The 24,915-nt window shown below is 40.4% G+C and overlaps 1 protein-coding gene across 1 annotated transcript in view; it reads right to left on the bottom strand.

The window, feature by feature from the left end:
* The window catches only part of SYTL5 (synaptotagmin like 5), a 60,181-nt gene that overhangs the window by 14,167 nt on the left and 21,099 nt on the right, over positions 1-24,915 (bottom strand). The window contains exons 4-12 of the mRNA XM_063393010.1: positions 20,898-21,010; positions 19,524-19,656; positions 17,560-17,685; positions 13,565-13,703; positions 12,159-12,288; positions 10,244-10,350; positions 6,287-6,379; positions 1,611-1,789; positions 642-744 (exon numbers count right to left, since the gene is read on the bottom strand). Of these exons, the coding sequence (XP_063249080.1) occupies positions 642-744; positions 1,611-1,789; positions 6,287-6,379; positions 10,244-10,350; positions 12,159-12,288; positions 13,565-13,703; positions 17,560-17,685; positions 19,524-19,656; positions 20,898-21,010 (1,123 nt within the window). The remainder of the gene's footprint in view (positions 1-641; positions 745-1,610; positions 1,790-6,286; positions 6,380-10,243; positions 10,351-12,158; positions 12,289-13,564; positions 13,704-17,559; positions 17,686-19,523; positions 19,657-20,897; positions 21,011-24,915) is intronic.

The following is a 24,915-nucleotide window of genomic DNA, read 5'->3' as shown; positions in this document are numbered from 1 at the left end:
CCACAGAGCCAGGGAGGTGAATGAGGAGCTTGAGAGGAGCTCAGAGAGTTCAGCCTCTCCAGTGGGGGTGGTAAAAGCACAAGGAAGGAGAGAGCTGTGGGCACTGTGTCCTCCAGTGCATCAGGTCCATTGCAACAGAAAATGAACTTCACCACAGGTTTTTAGGAAGACAAATAGTGAAGCAGTTCCTGACATTTTTTTTACCTAAGTTAGTTCTGCTTTAGAAATAAGTTAAATCTTCCAGGAGAATTCAGATCTTATCGCAAAATGTTAGTTTCTCTTCCAAATCAGTTAGATGAGAAGTTCTAAGCTAGCTTTATTTCAGCATCAGGCATATAAAAACTTTAAACAGTTTTTAACAGCTGAAAGCTCGGCCTAGATGGGAACATCAACAGCTTTGAAACATATCTATGGAAATTAATAGAATTTTTAATTCTAATGGGGAGAACCAAACAAAACCACTTCCTTAATGCTGAAAACCAGAAATTGAAACTCATATGTTTACTAGAGGATTTCGCTTAAACACCTTCCCTTTGAGGCATTTCTTCCAAGTTCTAATCCCTGTACTGAAACACATATAGGAAATACCTGTGAGCACAAGTGAAACATTCATCAGAGCCTAAGAGAGAGACTGTTCTCACCTTCAGAGTCTCATTAAATTCCGGGTTGGTGCTGTTACTTTTAATTTTGGTCTTGCGCTTACTTTGGCGGGACCTGTCAGGCAGCAGGTAGGCTTTGACATATCTGCAGGGCAAGGGGCACAGGATTAGCAAGGGACAGAAAACATCCAGCATGAGCAAAGACCTGACACTGCTGCAGCAGCAACACATATGGGGAAATTAATTTTTGCAGAATAAAGAGTGTAAACATATAACAGAGAATATGCAAAATATGGAAAGGTATGGCCCTTACCTACAAATGTAGTGATGTGAGTCAGATAAGATCAGGATAGCAAAAGGCAGAGCTAAATGAATTTACTTATCCCCAGAAATGCACCAAGCTTTCCTAACAATTTCCCTTTTGCCATATATGATTATCAACTGGTCACATATGATAAAATATACACTAAAAGTACAAGAGAATTAAAAACGTCATAATTTATATACCATAGATTAATAATGATTAGAGACACTAATTGTTACTTTCTAATGAGAGAGTTTACATATTTTACTGAAAACCATGATGAGAAACTCAGAAAACATGGTTCTTGCAAAGTGAGTATATGGGCTCATGAAAACAAAATTATTTCCTTTAATCCTTGCCTCCAGAACATCTCTCCCCTCATATACTCAGTTTTGATTATAGAATTAAAAGAAACTCGATGCTGCCTGCCTATTCCTTCATTTTTTTTTCCCTTTCAGTATCAAACAGCTCGGTAATTTAAATAATCTTATCGTTTCCCCAGAACAGACACAGGTTGCTCTAAGCAGCAGACAGAAAATGCTTTTCCCCCAGGGAACCCAAACCAAACCAGCACCAAAAAATGCTGCTTGTGCCAAGTGGACCCTGTGAATCCCCAGGCTCTGACCCCAGCCCCTGGCTGCAGTCGGGGTGGGATGTGCTGGGGGACAGCCCCAGCAGAGCTGCAGGAAATTCCTCTCTGTGCTTACGGGTCTGTCCTTTGCTTCCTCTCGTCTGCAATGGCCAGGTTCCTGCAGCTCCTCACCACGACGTTCAGGGCACCAGTTTTGTAGATGTAGCTGATGCTGAGGAGGATTTCACCGCTGACCTTGACATTGCCATAGTCCCCAGTTTCGCTGTACACACTCGTCATGCTGTTAATGCTGGTCTGCAGGGCAACAGGAGAAGGGCTCAGGGGCTGAAACACATGGCTCTTTTCCAAAATCTACCTTTTAAATTTTTTTTTAATAAAGCTACAGCCTGGCAATATTGTCACACTTTTTAGGACTTGCTGTGGAAATCGTTTTATCACAGAATAGAATTGCCATGATTTGATGTAAAGGGAATAGGAACTGTAGTTAATAGTAGTTTAAATGTCTAGACAGATGTTTTTTTCATGCAAGACTCAAACCTATTTATAAACATGACTAAATCTAAATTACCACCTTTTGATTAATGTATGAACTGAAGTGCAGACAGGCTATATAAATTGTAAGCTCATGTAAGTTCCAAGCAGAAAAAAAAATTTAAAAATCACTTCTCTGGCTCAGCTGGTCACCTCATTTTTACTGATTCTCATAAGACAACTGCTGACAGAGCCCTTAGGAAAACTTACAAGGATGCTGTCCATAATGGAGATAATATAAAACTATATGTATTTAAAGTGGCATCTTTAACATCTCATTAACAATCCTAAAAGAAGGAGCAAAATTCAGCCCCCACCCCATTGCTGTAAATTTTGCAAAGTCAAAAAATTTTATCAATAATATCATCAATACAACAATTTTTTCCACTACAGCATAATATATCATCCCTCAATCCCTATTCCTTCCCACTCATAAAATGCTGACTATTGTTATGAGGATTCCCTCTTCCAAAAGTTTACAATTAAGAAAGATCTGAATATTTTTAAGAAAAACTGCAGAAATATCCACACTGCCAGAACCAAAAGCATTTGAGAAATCTGGGGCACATTTCCTTTTGTGTCATTGAACAAGATTGCTCCAAAACATATATAACCACCTAAATTCTGACACATAGAGCCCTGCAAGACACACAGATACAGTCTTCAACAAAAAGGGAGAAAGGAGAGAGAAACATTAAAAGTAAGCTAGAGCAGAGGATTGAGGAGAACTCACAGTATCACCATCTGCTTCAGGAACATTTAAATATGTCCATTTTCTGTCAGAGCCTTCTGGAGAGTTCTTTACAGAAGGCAGGGCAAAAGATGAAGAGAAAAGAGCATTAGACTGTTGTGATATGAAAGAATAAATGTAGTGAGAAATCTTTATCTGCATAGAAAGGTAAAGGAAGTTCGTATTGCAAAGCTGGAGGGAGGGATGGAGGGAAAGGAAGGGAAGGAAAGGAGAAAGAAAGAGAGAGAGAAAGACAGAGAGAAAGAGAGAAAGAGAGAAAGAGGGAAAGAGGGAAAGAGGGAAAGAGGGAAAGAGGGAAAGAGGGAAAGAGGGAAAGAGGGAAAGAGGGAAAGAGGGAAAGAGGGAAAGAGGGAAAGAGGGAAAGAGAGAAAGAGAGAAAGAGAGAAAGAGAGAAAGAGAGAAAGAGAGAAAGAGAGAAAGAGAGAAGAGAGAGAGAGAGAGAGAGAGAAAGAGAGAAAGAGAGAAAGAGAGAAAGAGAGAAAGAGAGAAAGAGAGAAAGAGAGAAAGAAAGAGAGAAAGAGAGAAAGAGAGAAAGAGAGAAAGAGAGAAAGAGAGAAAGAGAGAAAGAGAAAGAGAGAAAGAGAGAAAGAAAGAGAGAAAGAAGTTTGTCCTTTTAATCCTTTTTATAATTATCTGCAATTCCATTAACTGAACTGGTTAAAATTACTGGAGCATTACCAACACATACCAGCCAACATGACATATTTTGTCCAATGTCTAATATGCCTTGAGCTAAATTCCAGCCTTTACCATTTATACATTTCCAGCTCCAAAACACATGAAAATATCCTTTTACACTGTCAGGGAACTTAATGAGCCCAGTATGTGCTAAAAAATGCCTAAATTATCCGTGCAACCATTTGTATGCCCGCTTCAGGAAAAAACCCCAAGGTTATAGCAATATAAGGAGGTGGATGAGCTGTTATCTATTCCAAACACTTCTGTCTCAAATCTAAATACTTTTTTCCTCAATCTTTATGTAAGCAAGCAGCAAGGGATAAATGACTGGGGGGAAAAAAAAACATGACAGAAGGTCCAAAACAAAGAGATGGTCTCTGACCCTTGAATTTATGCAAACACAGTTTCTGAATTACTTGCAAACCACAAAGAAAATTATACAAATTTAGTAGAATTTGATATACTTCCCTTTTTGCCCCCACCCCCCAGACTCTGTTCTGCAGCATTTACACTGGGCATTGCATACACTAAATGTAAAATCCCAAAGCAATACTGATATTCCTATTTAGGAAATAGCAAACAACACAGGAAGGACACAGAGTCTCATTTTGATACCCCACTAAGAATTATATTTGTTTTGCATCCTATCTTCTTGCTGCAGTAAAGCACTGGAACACTTTAGTCCCACTGACTGGGTCTTGACAACACCACATAAATATGTGGAGGATGAAGGATGAAGAGAAAACCAAACTCACAGTTCATGCAATAGCTCTGGGAAAACACAAAATAAAAGACTAACACTGAGAAACAGTTTCTCTTCAATGTCACTTTCCATTTCCATTTTTGCTCATTCATGTTGCAGGTAGATTTCAAGTGTCTTTTATCCTTTGTGATATTTCTTTCTTTTCCTCAATATATGCATTGTAGGACTAGCCATACTTATTTTAAATTCAAGAAAGAGAGGGAAAAGGGGAAAAGGGGAAAAGGGGAAAAGGGGAAAAGGGGAAAGGGGAAAGGGGAAAAGGGGAAAAGGGGAAAGGTCATACAGTTATGAGTCTACTGTTCATTAATAAGATTATTTCAATGTGACATTATAGTTTACTGTCATTTGACAGATAGCACAGGATAAAAAAACATATCTTGCAAGAAGGCTCAAAGGCTTAAAACAATCAAAGTGAAGGTAAAAATATGATGGGGAAATGTTAGCAACACACTTAAGGGGAATAAAGAAATGAACCTGTAAAATCGCCCTGCTCTTGCAGGAAGAAGCAGCTGGCCATTCACAACTTTGCCATTAACACTGCATGCAGTGACATTAAAAATCATGTCATGGTGAATCAGGAGAAATGGGAGCATTGAGATGTCAGACTGTCTCAAACCTACAGCACTGGAAAAGCTGCACTTTGCTTAAGAGAAAGGTCAGAGGGAAATGTACAGCAAAGGACAAAAGCCAGCACAGGACAGAAGGCTGCCTGAAGCACAGAGGGAAGGGTCTCTGAATGCAGGTCCTTAATCTGTGGCCTAACAGAGGAAACACTTAAGCCCCTGAAAGCCTCCTACTGATATTCAGAGGAAATGAAAATTGCTCTGTCTGTAAAACCCCTGGGAGCAGCCTTGAAGGCTGTGAGTCACTGCCAGCCCAGGGCACACAGGCTGCAGGGGTTCAGAGGTGTGGAGAGCTGCACTTTGCTGTGTTTACAAAAATCAGAGATAAAAATTGTCTGACATGGCCAGATCTAAGACATGCAAATGTTCTGTGATGTTAATAATATTCTCAGCCCTTTCTCCTCCCCCCATAAGCCAAGCTTAAATTCAGCCAACTCCATTTCTTTGGGTTCAAGAGCTTCATTGGGGATCCCCTTGGCCTTGCTTGCACAGAGACTGACGGGGGTGCAGTCTAGAAAGGACAGTTCTTTGGTTATTGTCATACACCTAATTTTCTCCTCCCTTTTAGTATTCAGACTCATCTTTCTTCATCCTCCTCAGCCCTCCACATAGACTTGCAGCTTTGTGCAGTCCAGGGCTATTCCTAGACACAAGCCATAAAGAAAAGTGGCCAGAGAGGACTCTCTGAAGATATTGCCAGTTGCCCACACATCCCAAAACTGAGGTACACAGCAGATAGTAATAAACTAGACATGTTAAAGGCTGCTTTTATTATCTATTTGCTTTCCCAGTGAATAACAGAGTGCATAATGAACAGCAGAAGGCTTCTTATACCAATTTTGCTGCTACCATTAGGTGCAGCTATCCTTTTATTGTCTCCACCCTAATCCCCAAGCACCTCTCTCCTGCAGGAAAGGGAAATACTTTCCAGATGTGGGTGGCACAGCAATCATGCCATGAAGAATGAGAGAAGCTGAGTTGGGGCATGGACAATGATTCCATGGAAGTGTGATGCATACAAACACAGAGACCAATGTTTGTGTCCCAAGAACCTAAAACACCAGAAAGCAGTTTGAGAAAGAAAATCCACCCTCCCACAGCCTTGTTCTCTTTGTTCCAGTTTAATTAAGATCAAGTGCTCCTCTGCAAAGCTGAGCAGTCACACACTGCAAACACCTCTGGTTTGCCTTCTCCACATGTAAGCTTGATAATAACCCAAGCATATGAGGAAGTCTGCTAATGAGTATGCAAATTAGTTTTCTCTTTCCCTGCCCTGCAGAGAACAGCGTTAATAATATAATAGAAAGTCTATCTGAATGTTAAAAGATGTTTCTCAAGTGTAGAATGAAAGATGAGTGTGGTAAGTCATAGGAAATAAGTTCATTTCTAGAGGAAATATGGTCTTTTGTGGGAGGACAATGCATGTTTTCTACTCAGGATCTTACTGTTGATAGTCCACTTGTCATGTGTTGATGTTTTCTTGGATAACAAGAGGCCACTATGTCATCAATATCTTCTTCTGTTTCATCCAGATAGCCCTAAATGACAAACAGGCATTTTAGTTGTCATGTTCTGCACTGTATTTGGTCAGCTTCTGTCACTTAGTTTTGTGTGACAGGTTTTTCACTTTAGGAAGATAATACTGAATGCATCCCAATTCTCTTCTGTAGAGGATTTTTGATTCACATTTTCCACATCTCTGCACAGACACTGAGTATAAGGGGAAGAGACAACTCTGGTTTCAGGATTCAGTTGTTTAAGAACTGAAAATCTTCACACATACACTTCATGTCATTACATCAAGCCAGTTGATAAGCATTTTGAAAAATAATTAAATTTCTGTATTAATAATAAAAAGGTGGAGAATCAGTAATTGCCCAGGTTCATATAGGTGCTTGAGTTTTAATAAGCAATACTGAAGTTTATTAACTTTATCTATTTAGAGAAAAAAAAATTCATTGTTTAAATACAGGAATAAAGTAAAACCTAAACCAAATCTTTACATCCTATTGATGGTCCTAATGGGATTCTTAACTTTTACTTAAAATAATGTGAAAAAAAAATGCCAGCAGACAATTATAAACCTATTAGGCATAGCTTGGAAATCTCAGTGATTCCATAAGCCTTATATCAGGCATACTTTGAAAGGCTTTGTCTGTCATTTTAATGGAAGTCAATTTTTCCACTTCCTTATATCTGCTTTGCAGCTATAAAAACCTCACCTTCTGACCTACCTCATTCTCTATTGCTTAATTGCTCTCACTGTTTGAAAATAAACAGAGAAACACTGTATTCAAATTCAGAAGTCTCAAAACTTCTGTGCTAATCGGTGAAAACAGAGCAGAGAAGTGCTGCTGGAGAGCTGAATTCAGTTTACATAAAAAAAATTGCAGCACATTTGCCATACTTTACATAAAACTGGCTGTTACATCTCTTCTCCTTAGCTCTAGTGACTGAATTGACATGAAACCACCTAAAAGTGATTTTCTATTACAGCTTTCCAATTGTTACTGCATATGTAATATTGAGCAGAGAGAAATCAGAACAAGCTATCACCAACATTTACATACTGAAGAAAACACTTATTTTCATGTTCTTACCACGAGCTTGCTCTGCTGGTCTCTTATCTTTCTGATCTGTGGAAGGCACTGTTAGCACCCCACAGAAAATAAAACTAAGTAATAGATACCTTATACTAAATGAAAGCAAAAATCCTTGGAGACCTAGGCACAACAGAGCAAACTATTTCAGGGAGACAGACAGCTGAATTATTCAAATGTAAAACCTCCCAAAAACCTGAAATAAGACAAAACAAAACAAACCCCCCAAAAAGCCAAGCAAAACCACTCCACCTGTAATTTCTACTCCCCTCATTGAGGTCAGATGTCAGGTAAGTAGTCTAGTTTTAAATTTGAAACAACAATACAGTTTTCTTACTTGCCTATGAAACAGGAAGAAGCAGTTGTATAAATGAAATGCTCTTTCCTTTACACTGTTGTACGCATACCAGTGAACTTGAAAATAAACAATGCTACATTTTTACTGAAAAATAATTAAACACAGCGGGGGGAAAAAAGTAAGGCAACATCTTCAGATTGGGGTGTTTCAGGTCTAGACACTCAAATACTGAATTGCTTTGCAGTGTCCTAACAACTGCTGAATACCAATTTTTGTCTGCAAGCAGAAATATAAAACTTAAAAAAAAGGTTAACATTTAATTTACGCTCTTAATTTATTTTGCACCACAACGTTTATCTTTCTCAGGAGGTGCTACAGAATTGCAACTTTGTAATTGGTTGGTGTTATTAGCTTACTAAAGTTAGAGCTAGTAGGATATTAATCTCATGGTCTCCAGTGAGGGCTATAAAGTCCACATCAGCCAATTACTCCTGAAAAGGCAGCTGAGCATGTAATGAACATCACTTGGTCAGGAATTCAACACACACCTCTCTAGAAAAGGTGCTCACACTTGAACACAACAGTGGATTTAGCTGGTTCCCCATGGTCCTTGATAAATCTGCACCACACCATGTGGGGTTTGGGTCTTGCCCCTTTTCATTATCAAAAGTAATACTAATTTAGAGAAGCAAAATATCCATTCCATTTCCCAGCTGATTTCTCTGTATGGGTAATGGGTTTCCCTGATAAAGGAGCAAACTAGCTAAAAGCCTTTTCCCATCCCTTCAGCTGATAAATTCCAGCAATCTGCATATCCTACTGACATGTGGCATCTCCCATATCAGCTCCCATCACCCAGGAGAAAGAGAATGAAGGACCTCAGCCAGAAGAAAAGGAGGTAAAACTCCAGCTTTTCTCAGGTTGCAGGAGCTGCTGTTACCATCATCAGATACCTTTCTTTTTGTCTCTTACATGCAAGCAACAAATAAACTAAATTCCAGCAGGAATACAGCTTTTATCTCAAACCACTGCATCTGTAATGAATATGGGACACGATTCTGAAGGACTCCTGTGAGACAAACTACCCTAAATGAATACAGTGACACAAAAGCTGATGAATGCAATCAGTTCATTTCACAAGGCAGAGAAAGCGAGGATGTGGGTAAAATCAGAGATCTGTGACTCCTGTTATGAATGAATTTTAAAGAGGAATTAGCACCACACTCCAGAGAAGTTAAATCAAGGTTATGCCACAGGAGAGGTCTCCTGTGCTAGCAAGGAAGCTGCAGAGTTGCAGAGATGTAATCTGGAATTTCATTCAGAATCAGCAGGAAAGAAATACAAAACAAAATCTCTGATTAGGAAGACAAAAATCAAAGAACAGGAAACCTCTCTGGATTTGTCATCTCTGGCAGCTGCCTCAGAGAAATATCTAAGTTGTAACTGTCAGAGCAGAGAACAGATATAAAGAAATATAAAGTCTGCATCTTTTTATTTTATGCTTTTCTTCTGCATTATTTTCCAGCTTCTTAATAAAGACTGCATCTTTTTTCTTTATCACAATTTAAAAATAACCCACTTATTTTTGAACTTTTTCTTCTACCAGCACCTGACACACAGAAAGCCTTGTGTTAATTCCTCAAAGATCAACCCAAAGCAACGCTGCAGGCACCTTCTGTGACTGCTGCTACTCCAAGAAAAGATGGAAATCCCAACACATGATTTTCCACCAAGGCTCAAATTTCAACAATGTAGGAAGGGGAGACATCTGCCATGGTCAGTGCTCTTCTGGAAAGAGCAGATGGAAGAGTGGGTATAAGGTACAAGAACACATTTGGAAGCTTTAGAATAAACTGTGATTAGATAATTATTTAAATAAATCTCCCCCATGCATATTTAATAAGGTTGAATATTCTTTTATAGCACTGATGGACATCTGCAAATTGCCTATCTTGGATATTTGCATAAGAGGAGATGGAAGTTGTGAATCACTTCAGGAAAAGCAATCCATAGAATACACAAAAAAAAAGGCACTGAGATGTTTGGAAGAGTCAACAGAAAGATGAGGTAAGCAACACTGCCAGAACAGAAAGTTGGGTCTTCCTGCTAAAAATACAGATTAGTGGAAAACCAAATCAGAAAAAGATTAAAGCCTTTATGAAACTACGAACTTTCTCAGCATCAAAATTAAAGCTTATGAAAATATGAATTGACAGAATTTTGGAGCATGTGCAATTTAGTGCCTGGAATTTATTTTCAGGCTAGGTTTCTTTCATCTGTGAACTCAAACCCAGCAAATTAAAAACAAACTGGAACCATGACTATTCATTGAAATCACTCTATTGCAAACATACTCAGAAGATGACACTATTAAAAAACTCATTACATACTCCTGAATGTTCTGCCTTACCCATATTTTATATGGATACACATAAAGTCCTGATTTCATTGGTCCAAACAAACAGAATTTCCACCAGATGAACATTTACATATTTATAACTCACCAATTCTTGATCTAAGGCACTAGGTACAGATTTGCTTCTTATGCTCAGGGTATCCTCATTTCCTTCAGAGAAAGATTCACTCAAATCTATCTCAGATCGGCTACGGTCTGGGGAAAAAAAACAATTTAAATGTTTGCTATAGTTTGTACAGAAATATTCCATTTCATCTTCCATACAAGCATTGTCCCAACTCCAATGGTTTTAAACAAAAAAAAATTAAAACAGTATTTCGGTTATCTGTCAAAAACTATGGCAACTGAACATCACTATGATAAACAGAGAAACATGCTTTCTGATGCTGCTCAGCCTTCTGGGCAATAATTTTACCCCTGTACTGTTTATTTATCTACTGGGATTGTCTTCTGTGGATGACACCATAGAGATCATGAAGATTCTGACTTTCTCTGGTTTCTCTGGTTGGTTCTCTGAATGTTGCAAAACTCACTGTCCAAGGGTTCACAGGGATTGTCACATCTGCCACCACCACCCAAATCTCCCCAGCATCTGCACCAGAATCAAGCAGATACAGATGGATGTAGAAAGTACTTCTGTCATTTACAGTGTTCCTGCTGCAGAAATTAGGAGGAAAAAAATAGTCTCAAGAGCTCCAGCAGTTTCTCTCAGTCCTACAGATCTCTCATCCACTTTATAGCATAAGACATAGAAAATCTTTCTCCAAGGCCTCTTAGTCCTCCCCATATAAGTCTTTTGTGGGACTGTTTCAATATATTTAGAAAGAAAAGAAGGGGAAGAGAGTACTTTTAGATCCTGCACTTAGGAATCTGAAAGGTTTTTAACTGTTCATCTTCTACCTGGTCTAGAGCTGGAAGGAAAGGTCACTCTCCTTTAATGTCCTTTGAGATCTGCCAAGGAGACAATGCAGGGCCTGAAGCCTGTTCCCCAGTTGCCTAAAGTTTTGTTTAGCATCCATCTGCTTTGGTAACATAAGGTCAGTTCTAATCTACCAGGAAAGCTTTTATTTTGTAAGGTAGCAGAAACAGGAGAATTTTTACTTCCTAAGTAAGTAGCCATCTGTAATACCTCTCCTGGAATTGCACTGAACAATATTCTCAAGGAAACTCTGATGCTTTCAAGCTGCAAAAGTCTGAGGTAAGGAACATTCTCTCCTTGGATTAGCTCTGTGGAGTACACCACTAGGTTTCAGCTTTGGGCTAAATCCAGCTACAATAAAGTGAGTCCTGCTGTGTTCCAGAGAGAAGCCTGTAATCCCAAACCCACTCCATCAGCCCAGCAGGGAGCAGCTGAGTGCCTGGGGGAAGCAGGAGAGAGCAGAGTGCTCCTGCCTCCCATTTCAGAGAGGAAAAACAGGATCCCCATCCCCTGCTGCAGAGTGGCTGTGACAACACCTTCCTGTGTAAGCCCTTCCTACCCACCACCTCCAGAGAAAGGAGGTAGATTAATTACAGATGGATTGACTGGTTCAGAGCATCACACACAAAAATGAACAGACAAGAAGTCTGTGAGGGGCTTGTTCTCTGACCACTCATTGTTTCCCAAATTTGCCTCTGGGCAAAGTGGGTGTGAAATGGAATGGCAGCAGCAGAGTGATATACACAGTTATACATAATATACATATACAGATAGAATTTCATACAGGAGGCACACAGAGAATGATTGAACAACATGCAGTTGTGAATGAAATCTTGTAACCCCTCTAAGAGCAGGTGATTTACCTAACAATAGCATTGTACCAAGGTTTCTGGGGTAAGGATACAATTTTTTAATGTAAAACTTGTGAAGGGGTATGAACTTGATTAGTAAAAGGGAAGAGTTTTCAGAATGAACAAATTTATGAATCTTACTTTTTTTTTAAGAACAAAGGGAGCAGAGTCACAAGAGCATAATCCTCTGATAATGAAGGCTGTGAGAAAGAAGAAAAAGACTTAATACTTGCCTGATGACAAAGATATCCTAGAAACTGCAATGGAAGGTGTTCCAGATGGTTTCCTGCTGTGCTTCTTTACTAAATCCTCAGGTACACTTTCACTTGCTGGAATAATCATGCTGTTTTCCAAGCCAGTGTCCTGTCCAAGAGGAAAAATGCACATGCCATAAATACAAACACCAAGTTAATTCACTATTAGTTTATAAAAGCATAATTTCCTTTAGATTCCAGAATTCCAAACTCCTTTAACATTACTGAATATATTTAGATTCTGGTCTAATCTGCTTTGCTTAGCACTGATGATGCCTAAAATTTGCACAAAGATGCAATTCTTGCTTACATTCTGAGTTTGCAGCTGAGGAACCAGAGTAATGTATCAGGGAAAAGAAACACCCAAATCTATTAGAAGCTCACTCAGCTCAGAAATCAGAAAAAAAAAAAAAAAAGGAAAAAAGACAGAACCCATGCTTTTTGTACTAGCATAATGATTTCAGCCAGGGCAAAACCAAATGCACTTGAATTTATGGAATTATGCCAGCATAACCCCTTAAATAAAGCCAATATCCTTGATATCACTGTGACCTCTTGCCTGCCTGTAAAAGAAAAGCTAATAACATAACTCCATCTAAATTAAATGGATTTTTCAAACAAATCTTATGCACTTGAAAACAAGTCAGTCTATGTGCAGACGAGAATGTAAATAAAACAACTATTCATTTATTTACAGCTCCCAAAACTGCTTTTCATCTACACTAATTTATTTTTTTATTAGGAAAGACAACATATTAGACCAAGTATCTGGAAGGTAGAAAGAAAATCAATGTGTTCAATAGGGCTCTCATCTAAACACTCATCTAACCTTTTTCCAAATATTAATGGTAAATACCTCCCAAGAGGCCTAGCAGCATGTGAGAGGAATTGTTCTGATAACGTGTTTGTCACACATTTTGTGTTATGGAATAATTTATGCAGACCCCAGTGTCAAAAAAACCCTAAAATCAGTTTGGCCTGATTTTCTGCAAGTGCTGGACTTGCAAAGTTTCCCTTATGAATCAGGGAGAGAATCCTAGATTGTGCATGGTTGAAAGTCACACCCTTCTTTCACAGCATTTACTCAAGGTCCCAAAGTGCCAAAAAATGCTTATTATTCCCATCCCTTGTGTATCCCAGCTCAGAACCTGTAACTCATTATCCAATGCTGGACACCCACAGTGATTTTTGGACAGAAGAGAAACGCCTGCCAAAGCAAAACCCACACCACTGATGAGAGCATGGCAAGCTGTGCTCCAGCACAGATCTGCAGAGGCAGAACGGAGGCAGAAATCAGATTTTCTGTGCTGGGCTCATCCTTACAGTGCTCCAAACAGACCTGGCAGGTGCCAGCCCAGCCCAGGCTGGTGCAGCCCTGCCCTTACCCCGCTGCAGTCCGTGGTCATGCTGCGGGTGCTGAGCGCCGGGGAGCGCCGCGGGGAAGCCTTGGCAGCGCTGCCTCTGCCCCTTGCAGGTCCTGCAGCAGCTCCTGCACTGCTGCTGGCCAGCGAAAGCGTGCTCCCTCTGCGTGGAGACAGGAGGAGGGAAGGGTTACTGCTCTGAGCAAACCAAGGCAGCTGGTTCAGCAAAGTGCTGCAAGGAAAGTGCCGTGCTAACTTTGGGAGAGTAACAGAGCCCTGATGGGCTGGGGGAGTACCTGGAAAGAGAAAACACAGGCAAAGATGAATCACAAGTTACACATACACATCATACAAGTATTGTCAGTGCTGCTACCAGAACTGCAGATGGCCCAGGCGGGCAGCTCTTGTCCAGGCTGCTTGTCCCTGTTTAATCCACACTGCATTCACATCCAGCAGGACGAGGGACAGCTCATGCAACCATTCCTACCAGGCTGTTCTGACTTGAATAAAATCAAAAAGATGATGGTCAAAGACCCTCCAACTAGTTGAAGTTAGAAAGTAGCATATTTATTTCAATGTCAGGTGGCACGGGAGTCCCCTCCTAGAGTCGTGTGCACAGATTACAAGGCTCTTTGCTGTCTATTCATTTACTAAAGCATCACATATGTAAAATGCTTACACATAGGTATAATCTCAGCACTTCTTATTTCCTGTCTTGTATTATAATGAAGCTAGTCCTTCACCCCTGTGTAATTCTTCTCTCAAATGGGTTGGGTGGTCCCAAATTGGGTCAGTGGTCTTGAAGGATGAAGTCAGAGAAGTCTTCATCACAATGACCTCTCTACCTTCTTACAGCTGGCAGGCCTTCATGACCTTTTAGTACAACTGTGGCAGTGTGTCTGAAAGTAATTTGTTTAATTTGTGATTCTAAATCAATGTTGGTGCAACCTCCCTGTTCTTGTTATGTAAAAGGTTTATCCCTCAGGTTATACCCTCCCTCGAATTGTCCATCATGCCATGCCCTGCCCCTTTTTCCAGATTGTTCCCTGTCAGTCTTCCCCAAGAGCCAGCAGAGCCAGCCCCTGCCCAAACCCTGCCTGGGAATTCCCCCAGAACTGGATGCTGTGACTTCTCCTCCTCCCCTCATCCTCCCCCTTGGTCCCTAAAACTTTCAGCTCATGTTGATCTCCTCCCATCCCTCTCCCTGAGTGGTTCTATCCAAGTTTCCACCCCCAGGTCCTCCCCCATTTATAACCCAGTTCTCCCTGACTTTCTTGCTTCTTCTGCCCGTTCAAGGGTTCATTCCTGGAATAAACCTTTGGATCATACAAGCATGAGAGCCTCCTCCTCATTCTTTCCCCTGACCTGCACCTGCACAATTCAACTTCCCTTTCTTCAGGATTAATTACTATCTGGGTCTAGGTGCAGTCATGGCTCTATTAGTTTCTATTTGTTACTGTGATGGTCCATCTATTTCATCTCTTTCTATAAACACAACTAAAACAAGCACGTAATAGCAAGTAATACATCACCCAGCTCTAGCTTAAGCATCTAATAATCATTAACTTATTTTTGTTTTTCTAGTTTACGTCCTAATCAATATAAATTTCTTCTAACCCCTAGCTAAAATCTCAACTCTTGACAAAATTTTGACTCAGTTCCATTGGTGTAAAGGGAAACTACAGTAACATGACACTTCTGGACACTTCTACAGCCAGTTTAATGCCAGCACCATCTCCAGAAACTCTAAAATTCTGAATATCTGTCTCCATATATCCATCTCCAGAAAAATACCAACTTGTTCATTGTCCTGCTCACATTGCAGTTATAACCCTAGACCCAAACAGGTTGATTCTCTCAACCATTGTAGAAATTTAGGAAGGTTGGACAGGTTTTCTTGGAGGCTTCACTTTAGTAAAAGTGACAAAAATCATCTGTGACCAGCACACCAGACTCCAGTTGCTGTCTAACATCACAACAGGCAAAACTTTTTCCATTGAACATTTTCTGTTGGAAAATACTGGTAAACCCATTGGGGAAGGGTTAGAAAGGGCAATCTGTTGCACTCTTTTAACCTTTTTAAACAACTAAAATTATTTTAAAATGTGTCCTTAGTTCTTATTTCAGTCTACTATTAGAGATTTGTCACATTTTATACATGTTATGTAGACAACAGAAAAATGTGTTGTGACTTTGCCAGGCTTCTCCTGGGGGCAGACAAGACCTGAGTGCAGTGGGGTGGAGTGCCTGTGTAAATGAGCCTGAAATTCCCACACTATTTCCCCTAGAAGGATCCTGACCTGGTGCTGCCTCCCAGTTCCTTCAGCTGCAAAAACATTTACAGCATTCAGCAGTAAACATTTTTGCTGGAGTAGAAATAAACCCGAAGAAATAAATTCATGGCCTGGGTTTCCCTGTTCCCAGCTCAATACATCTTCTCTTAAACAGAAATGTTTAAAAAGAATAAGAATTCTCTCTTGCTTTCCCTGCTGGTAGGTGAAATACTGCCAATTTTGACAATGTTACTCTGGACCTTGGCACAGGAGACCAATTTCACCAGGTGAGAATGAGATGATAAGTAGAGAAGAAGTTGTCAGAATCACTCAATACCCCTAATTTAACAAGTCTTGCACTCTGGCTCTGGGAAACAGCTAGAAAATGATGATTTATGTGAAAGTGAGGCAAGGCAATCAAACACAAAAGCTGTCTTTATAGACTACTTCACTCTTAAATCTGTACAGAGAGTTTATCAGGTGCTGGCTTCCACCATGCAAACAAAATTATTTTGCTTCATTTATAGTTAACTGAATGATAACTTTCTTGTAGTTTGGCACACACAAAAAAAACCCCTGCACAATCCTATAACAAGCATCCTTTTGTCCTTATCCTGGTAAACTCTCAGAGAAAGCTACTAATACTGCATAACATCAGTATTAAGCAGCAGGGACACCAGATTCTTGGGGTTTTGTCTCTTAGATCCTTCACTCATCTCTCCTCTATTTAGTGAAAATGCAGAAAACCAGTAAAAATTCTACTTCTGGTCTCATAGATGTCAGGTGTGAGTCTGGTGAGATATAGAAGGCCTAATAAGCTTAGTGAAAAAAAAAAAGAGTGAACTGGATGGATTAAAGGAAACAACTAGCTTGCAAGCTGGATTGGCTGGTAGATGCTGCAGCACCCAGTGGAAAAAAAAAATCAAATTATCAACTGTCAGGACGATTGCTACCATCAGCTTTAGGCATATTGCAGAACATCTAGACATTGGGATTTGAACTGTAGGTAACAAAGAGAAGAGAGTTTTTACTTGAACAAGAGGGTTTATCTATGTGCAAACTGAACTCCATGATGTTCCTTCTATCTGCTATCCTTTGTTCCTGCATATCTCTTTGGAGTCTCCCAGAAACACTAGTTTAGAGATGGGAAATCACTGTTAGAGCTTACAGCAAATTGTTATTATTTTTTCAATCCAAACTGTAAAATTTCTAGGTGTGTGTGCAGCTGAGAAAAGAATGTGTGTCTACATCCAGTGCAGGGTATCCAACTGAACAAGGGAAAAGTGAGCTGCTTTTTGGCTTCTTTTTGAAGGTAGGACATGACAGGAATGTTGCTCTTGGAATTTGTAATACCATCAGAGGCACTAGCAGAGATCTCTGAAACCCAGAAGAATGATAAAATATCTGGGACAATAATCATGGAAGAGAAGGGCAAACAGCCTTTGAAGAAGAAAACATAAATTGTAATCAATCAACATTTTGTTAGTAAAGAAGAACAAAGAGCCTCAGTTTTGTAAGATGAGAACTCACCAATTAAAAGCCAGAAAACAAAAACAACGCACTGACATCGGCCACCAGCTGAACACGAGGAGAGTAAAATGAGTGGAGATTTTTGGTTTGTGGGGTGTTTTTTGTTTGATTTATGAACATAAGCTGTGTGTCTCAGACAGCATTTGTGCTGAGCAGCCAAAGAGATGAGGCAGCCCAGGGTCTCACACGCCCCGGCCAGTCCTGACTCCTGCTCACCTCTCGGAGCACGGAGCTGCTCTGCCACCACGCAGACCTGGGCTCTCAGCCTCTGAGCCTCTGCTCCTTTCACCTTCATCTTTTCCAAACGTCATTTCTCCTTTGGTAACTGCCCTGATAACCCTCCTGTTGAAAACAGGGAATAAAAGAATTTGAAAGTTGTGATGTGCACAGTCCATTAATTTCATCTAAGCTGTGGACAAGTCGGGATATAAAGGTCACCAGAGCACCAAGTCTCGTGATGAAACTGGTTCCTGGGGGAAAAACACTGTGTTTACTGCAAATGCTGTAAAATACAATACTACCAAAACACTAAAACAATCCTTCTATTCAAGCTTAGAACCAGAACTGCCTTTTGTGAAAATTTATCTCTTTTTTGGAGGAGAGTTTATAGTTAGCTAAGTATTTTTTGACTAAGGGTGTGCATTTTCCTCCAGAAAATTACGCTATGTGTATTTTGTCTTTAGATATTTCTAGAATTATATGCATCAAATGCCCCACACATGCCATTTCTAAAGACCATTGCATCACCCCTGCAAAACATGGCCTAATGGGACAGAAATGAATGAAATGTCACCAAGTAATTGTATTCCTCATGATCTTACAAACCACAATAGACTGATAAGTTATCCCATTACACTGTCAGTAGCAGCTGGCCCCAAAAGAACCTTGCTAAAACAAATCCACTAACGAGATACATCAATGTGAAGTGTGAGGGAGGAAGAAGCAAGCAAAGAAGAGGAACAATAAGGAAATATTTCTAAAAGAGGCTACCAAATATACTAGGAAAAGCAAGCAAAATTCTTGTAAGATTAAATTTCTCTTACGGTCACCACCAAAAACACTTCTGTCCACAAACAGAAATGGCACCACTGAAATAAATAACAATTATACAAACAATTGTTTCTTATAAGGGAATATGACTAATTGGTTTGCTTAAAGGATTTAAATGAAAGGAGGATTAGAAAAGTATATTTTAATGCCCTCTTACTATAGCTACCACTTAGCATGACTCAGAGAAAAATCTAGATCTGTTATAGAGGATTCCCTATGCTGGTTCTTTCTTCACCATAATTTGAGAGGCCAGAGGTGTTCTGATGCTCTTTCCCCCTATATTAAAGAGAGATAGATAACTTCTGGTAATTTCTGGAGTCGCTGGAGCAGGTAATTCCATTCTCATCTCTCTTCAGAAGTCAAAAAGCCATGGAAAGCATCCACCTGCCCTATCTTTCGGATCCCTGATAAAAATGTTTTCTTCCTTTCAACAGAAATAAAGTTTTCCAGCTACCATGGAGGCTCCAGGCATGATATGAACTTCCATTCAGGTTTTCTTCCCATCTGGCCAATAGCCTCAAGCTAGGTCCAGACACCACTTGTGCAACCACATAGTCAATCTGCCTGTGTCCCCTGAGAGTGAGTGCCCCTCCAAGGGCACAGCCAAACTGGGGACAAACCCTGCAAGATGAGCAGCAGCAGCTCTGTTTATTCACTGTCACACACACACACACACTCAGGTTGTACTTGCACAGCTGGAACCTCAAAGGAAAACTTGTCTTGTGAACCAGACCGACCAGTATACATAAAAACCAGGTCCAACAAATACTATTTTTTGCATTTGCTTCTCTGGCAAGCCTGCCTTTAAGTACACTCTGTTACTCCTGAGCAGAAACAAAAAAAAAAAATCCAAAAGTAAAATTGACATTTTTTTCTGCTGCCTTTATAGCTGAAGGACAGTTATTGCTGCATTTCCTAGGAAACAGCAATCTAATTATAGTAAGTATGCCTTTAAATGAGGGCTGTTTCTAATCCTGGGAAGTTTGAGGCTGATGTGGAAGACTGGAAAAACGCAAAAGAAAATCTATCCAACCATATACAGCTGGTTTTAGATTTATCAGTTTTAAAAAAACCACCCAAACCCCAGAAACCAAAACAAAACCCAACAACAACAAAACCAAAGGATTTACCCAATCTTTCTAGGTCTGCTAAAGACAGATTTGTGTCCATTTGTGGAGCAGAATGGGACATCTGGCTTTTTTTCTTCATTTTCTTGGGGTTGATCTTTGGATCTTTTTTCGTCATCTGCACTGGAAACTGTGTCTGCAGTGGAGGGAGAAAGAAAATAGAAACTGAACTTCTGCACAAAAAACACAGCACAGGTCAAACAACCTACAAAAACAGATAATGAAAAAACCTTGGGGGATATTCGTAATGAAATAAAACTTTAACTTCAGCTTATCAGCTCTTGTCTTGAACTATTCTTCCAAATTTATCAGTGACAATATTTAATAACCAAAGGACCTGAAATTTAATTTTGAAATGTACAGTGTCTTCTGTGTGGAATGAAAGAATGTTTTCATAATTAAAATGTTTGTTCTAGGAGCAAGGTATGGGGAAAATGGCTTAAATATATTTTTCAGTATATCTATCAAGTAGCAAATCATGAAATATCCAATCTGACCACTGACATAATACTGAGAACTTACACACTAGCCAGTTCTACAGCTTCTGAAGCACAGTGATTTTGGCAAGGTCTGTATTTTCCAAGGAGCAGGTTTGCACCATGTATTTTTTCCACTGGCAGCAAACCAGCCCCTCTCCTTACGAGCTAGGGGATAAAATTGGGCATAAAAACAAAATCTGACACAGACTACCCAACAGCTTCTGTGTTCAGAGTGAAGGGGTTAAGTGAGTACAAACCATCAGTACTCAGAAAAAACTCCTATTTCTCACCCCAGTGTTCCTGTGGTACCCTGCAAGGAGCCAGAGCAGCTCACACACCCCGGGCTGTGCCTGGCCAAGACAGACAGACAATTTACTGCACCTCAAAGTGCAGCTGCAGCTTGTCTGAGATACCTGGGGAGAGGGAAAGTCTGAGTACCAGGTAGCCTGGATTAGCCCATGCTCCAGCAAAGGAGCTCACATTTACCTTTCTTCTTCAGAACTGAAAAAGAAAATTTGAGTAATTTTACAGACCACTATCACAAATAAGAGAGCCAAAGGCAAAAAGTGGCTGGGCTGAGATCTCTCCATACAGCCAAACTTCCTGGCAGGAGCTGAGAGCAAATTTCAGGGTCTCTGCTGCTCGGCTTTGCAGCTGAATAATGCTGTCCACCTGTTTGGACAGTGAGTTTTCAGCAGCTCTCTATCTCCACGGAGATACTTCTTTTATATAGACCTTACCTTTCCTGAATATTAATAATTCATAAATCACTGTATAGGCACAAATAAAAAAATAAGGTTAAAATACTTCAGTCAGGAATAAAATACAAGTCAAACACTCAAGAAACAAGGTTTTGAACATATAAAGCACAAGCAAATCTCCTTTCCAAGGTCCCTACCTGGGAATTTGTGAAGGATTGACTGTCTGACAACATCAGTTCCGAGATTTGATTGTTTGAAGCGCTTTGCTCTCTCTTCAAAAAACCATTCTCCAGTCACTATCCGCAGCTCTCTGCATGAGGACAGTGAAAAAAGCCAGAGGCACATGCACATTAACAAACTTGGCCAGCCAAAGCTACTGCAGTTCATCAATCACCCGCCACGCTCACAAATTCTGGACAACATTTGCACAGTTAAAAATAAAGTGTAGAGATTGATAGTAGAGCTTGGAATAATAGGACACTTAGCAGAAAAATATCACTTTTGTGAATGGAAAGGGATTTTTAGTAGATGGAAATTTACTTGGCAAAAAAGTGTTTCAACCACATTTACAAGATTTCTGTAAAAAACACAGAACATTCTGTCATCCTGGTCTTTTGTGAATTACTCAGTGTCACAGTTCTCAATATCTCCAAAATGACAAGAGACACAGAAACAGCAACAGTGGATTGGGGGAGAAAATCCCCCACCAAAGGTCCCTCCATGTAAGTCAGCAATTCATGGATCCTAAGTGGTTATGGAAAGCCTGCTGCAAGTCCATGTGTATTTTTCATTTCTAGTTTTATATGCTGACACTATATGCAGTTTCTTCACATGGCAGTGCTGCTATGAATTAGCTGTGTGTCAGCAGTTCAGAGCAATGAAAATTTGTCTTTGCTGCTGTTCTGGACAATGCTGCTTTTTCTGGCTTCAAATTCTTTCACCTATACTAGCAATTAAGAAAACCTGTACTGCTATTGCTGGGTTTTTTGCTGGGTGGATTTTTATGCTGGTTGTTTGCCTTTTCCTGAATTAGTTTCATTATGGCACAGCATCACCTTCTCTACTGCCTCGCTATACACAACTGATGGCATAAAGCTACTAGTCATGAATACTCTAATAAAAAGCAAATAAACAAACTAATAACCCCCAAACATTAAAAACTGGTTTAGCTCCAGACATGTTCCTGCTTACTGTTCAATAAGAAATTTTGGTTTCAAACCTCTACAGGAAAAGAAATCATCCAGTCTCTTGTGCATGAAAATTACTACAGATGGATTTAGAGCACTTATCAATATCTGCACTATTAAGTTATTTCTGAGTCATGCCTGAATGGAGTCTTACTTGAGAAAATACTAAAAATAACAGAATAACATCCTGACACTGGTGAAAAGACCTAATATTATCAGTTTATCCTAACCTGTTAATGAATCATGCATCTCTCATGACTCACTAAAAAAAAATTAGAAAAACCAAAATCCCAAATACATGTCCACAAGCATAGAAATAGATTTATTGCCTTATCTTGTTGTTGCAGACTCCTAGTGAAAAAGCCCTCCATAATTCATCATCACAATCACTCAGTCATTATGAAATCTTTATGCTTCAACCAGGAATTTTTAAATTACTTCTGTTGGTTCCAAACACTGAAAAGGATTCACCTCATTAGAAGCCATGCCTGGTCTGACTGATGCAAAAAATGTTTTTTAATCTGAACCCGTATTTTCACAATTCCCTTACATTACACACTTCTCTGTGCAGTTATTTTATCCCAAGACTTATGGCATGTTTAATGTTTTATATCAAACCATAAACCTTCCAGACCTGTCACTGTGTCACCAAATTCCATTGCAATGTGAATGACATATCACATTGCAGTCTGATTTATACAGTTCACACATTTTTTCCTCAGTTACTACCGAGTTTGACCATAAAACTCCACAAGTGCTGCTATCCCCCTGGATGGAGATTTCACCCATCCCTGATATCTCACCAGGAATACTTAACTTGATCAAGGTCAGACAGAACACTGCCCATGTCCTTATCCAGAGAAGCATCTTCACCCTTCTGTGAGCTCTGACAATCTAAAGGAGCTGTGACCTTCACCCAGGGTTTCAGCAGGGTTGAAGCTCCAGGCTTTTTCAACCAAACCTTGCAGTTATTTTCTCACACAGCCCTGACAGTGACACCCCCCTGGGCTGCTGAGGGTCATGGAGGGGCAGCTCTTTGCCCTGGAGAGCCATCCCTGACATTTTCTGGCCAGATGTGAACAGTGAGGAGGGAGAGAAAACCCCTCTGGTGCATCCCAGGTGCCCAGGGGCTCTCAGCCTGGGTGGGAGAGTGCCTGAGACCAGAGTGGCTCCTTGTTTTACTGCCCAGCAGTTTTGTGGTGTGATGGGAAGATCTGACCCTGCAATAGCAGGACCAAGAGCTCAGGGAGAGCCATGGAGAACCCAGAGGAGCTGCAGCCAGGGGAAGGATGGTTGGGGCAGCTGTGGAAGGAGGCTGGGAAGGAAGAGGATGGAGGATTTTTGTGCAAGGAAGGATCAGCAGTGGTGCTGCTGGTGGAGGCAGGTCCTCCCTCAGCATCCATCCCTGGGAGGGGGCCCTCCTCTCCTCCATTCCACTGTGGGATGGGACCTCAGAGCTCCCCATCATCTCCCTCTCTGTGCCCCCACTGCCTCTGAACAACCTCTGCTGCTTCTCCCTTTGGCAGTAAAGCAGCCCACCAGATGGGAAAGGCTGGCACAGGCTGGGGGTGAGGAAGGAGAACTGTGCAGAAAGACCTTCCCTTCCTCTTGCCATCCCTGTGTGACCCAATACTCCTCTTCCTCAAAATGTAAGTTTTGCAGGGAAGGGATAGATTAGATTATTTGGGCAACAATGGTTGATCCCTTTATCTTCTGGCAAAGGATAACTGAGCAATCTACTTCTCTTACTAATCTCTCTCTGCTATCTACAACCTGCCACTACCAAACAGCCCCAAATCCCACAGCTTGTGCCCTCTTGCTTAACCAAGGAAGCTCCAGGACCTTGCTGGCAAACACAAATTGGGCCCCACGGAAAGAGGAGGGTGAAAATCCCTTTTTCAGGGCTGAGCAGGCAGAGTGTGACAGTCACTACAGTGACAGAGCTGAGCTGTGTCCATGCAGGTAATGAGAGCAAACTGAAGTGCCCACCTTCCTCATTAGACTGATTAAAATCCACATTTTCAGTGAGGTGCCAGCACCTTGACAGGGATACTCTGGAGAGGCTCACACCCATTCTGCTCTGACTTCACCACAAGAATGAGGAATGAGGCAAACCACAGACAACTCCCTCAGCTGAGGCACAAAAGGTGGCAAATAGAGGGAGAACTGCCTTGCTTTAGTCAGGTCCTTCACCCCCCTGTTTATCCACAGTGGAGGGGAAAAAGCAGCAGGCACTGACAGCCAGTCATGGCAAGTGCTGCAAGAAACAAGAGGCCTCAAGCCTCACTTCAGAACTTCATCCTTATTATTGTCAGTGTTATTGTCTGTCTTGAGACCCTGACTTCAGCTGGCAGACCTGTTTTTGCAAAAATGGCCTTACCCAACAGATCATTTCTACAAAAATATCACTTTCTAATGAAAGAAAGGGAAAATCCTCAAGCTTTGCAGCTTTGAATTTCTAGTGCACTAGTATTGGATGTATTTTCCATGTATGATGAATAATTCACACAAAGACTAGTGCTCATGTTATCTTAATCACTCGTACATGTCAGGAGTACCTATTAAAAGAATTTTTGTTCTACACACAAATAGAAATTACTTCAGATCAAATGATTGCATAAGTCTCTGACTTGAAGTTTGAATTTAATAATTGCATTTGACATTCTGAATCAAAAAACTGAAGAGCAAGGCCTAAACAGTCTTATAATAATAATGTTATTTTCATGCAATTATGACAAGGGGAGTCTCTCTCCTACTGAGATAGAAGAAAGATGCACTATTTCAGCTACAGGATTTAAATGAACTTTTTCTGTCTAAAAAACTGTTTCAGGTGAAAAGGAACAGGAGCTTTACTCAGTAGTAGATTGAATCAGTGCTTGCAGGTTTGGCTTTATTGTTTGTAAAATGGGCCCAAGGTCCCTACTGACTGCAAATTATGGTCTGTGCATGCATTTTCTTTACTTTCCCAGTTAAATGAAGCTCATGATGTAAACAACATGTTTAATTTCTAATACAGGATTTAGACTGG

Source organism: Prinia subflava, chromosome 3 (assembly GCF_021018805.1).
Source record: "Prinia subflava isolate CZ2003 ecotype Zambia chromosome 3, Cam_Psub_1.2, whole genome shotgun sequence".
Taxonomy (NCBI): Eukaryota; Metazoa; Chordata; class Aves; order Passeriformes; family Cisticolidae; genus Prinia; species Prinia subflava.
This window is presented reverse-complemented; position numbering and strand designations above follow the sequence as displayed.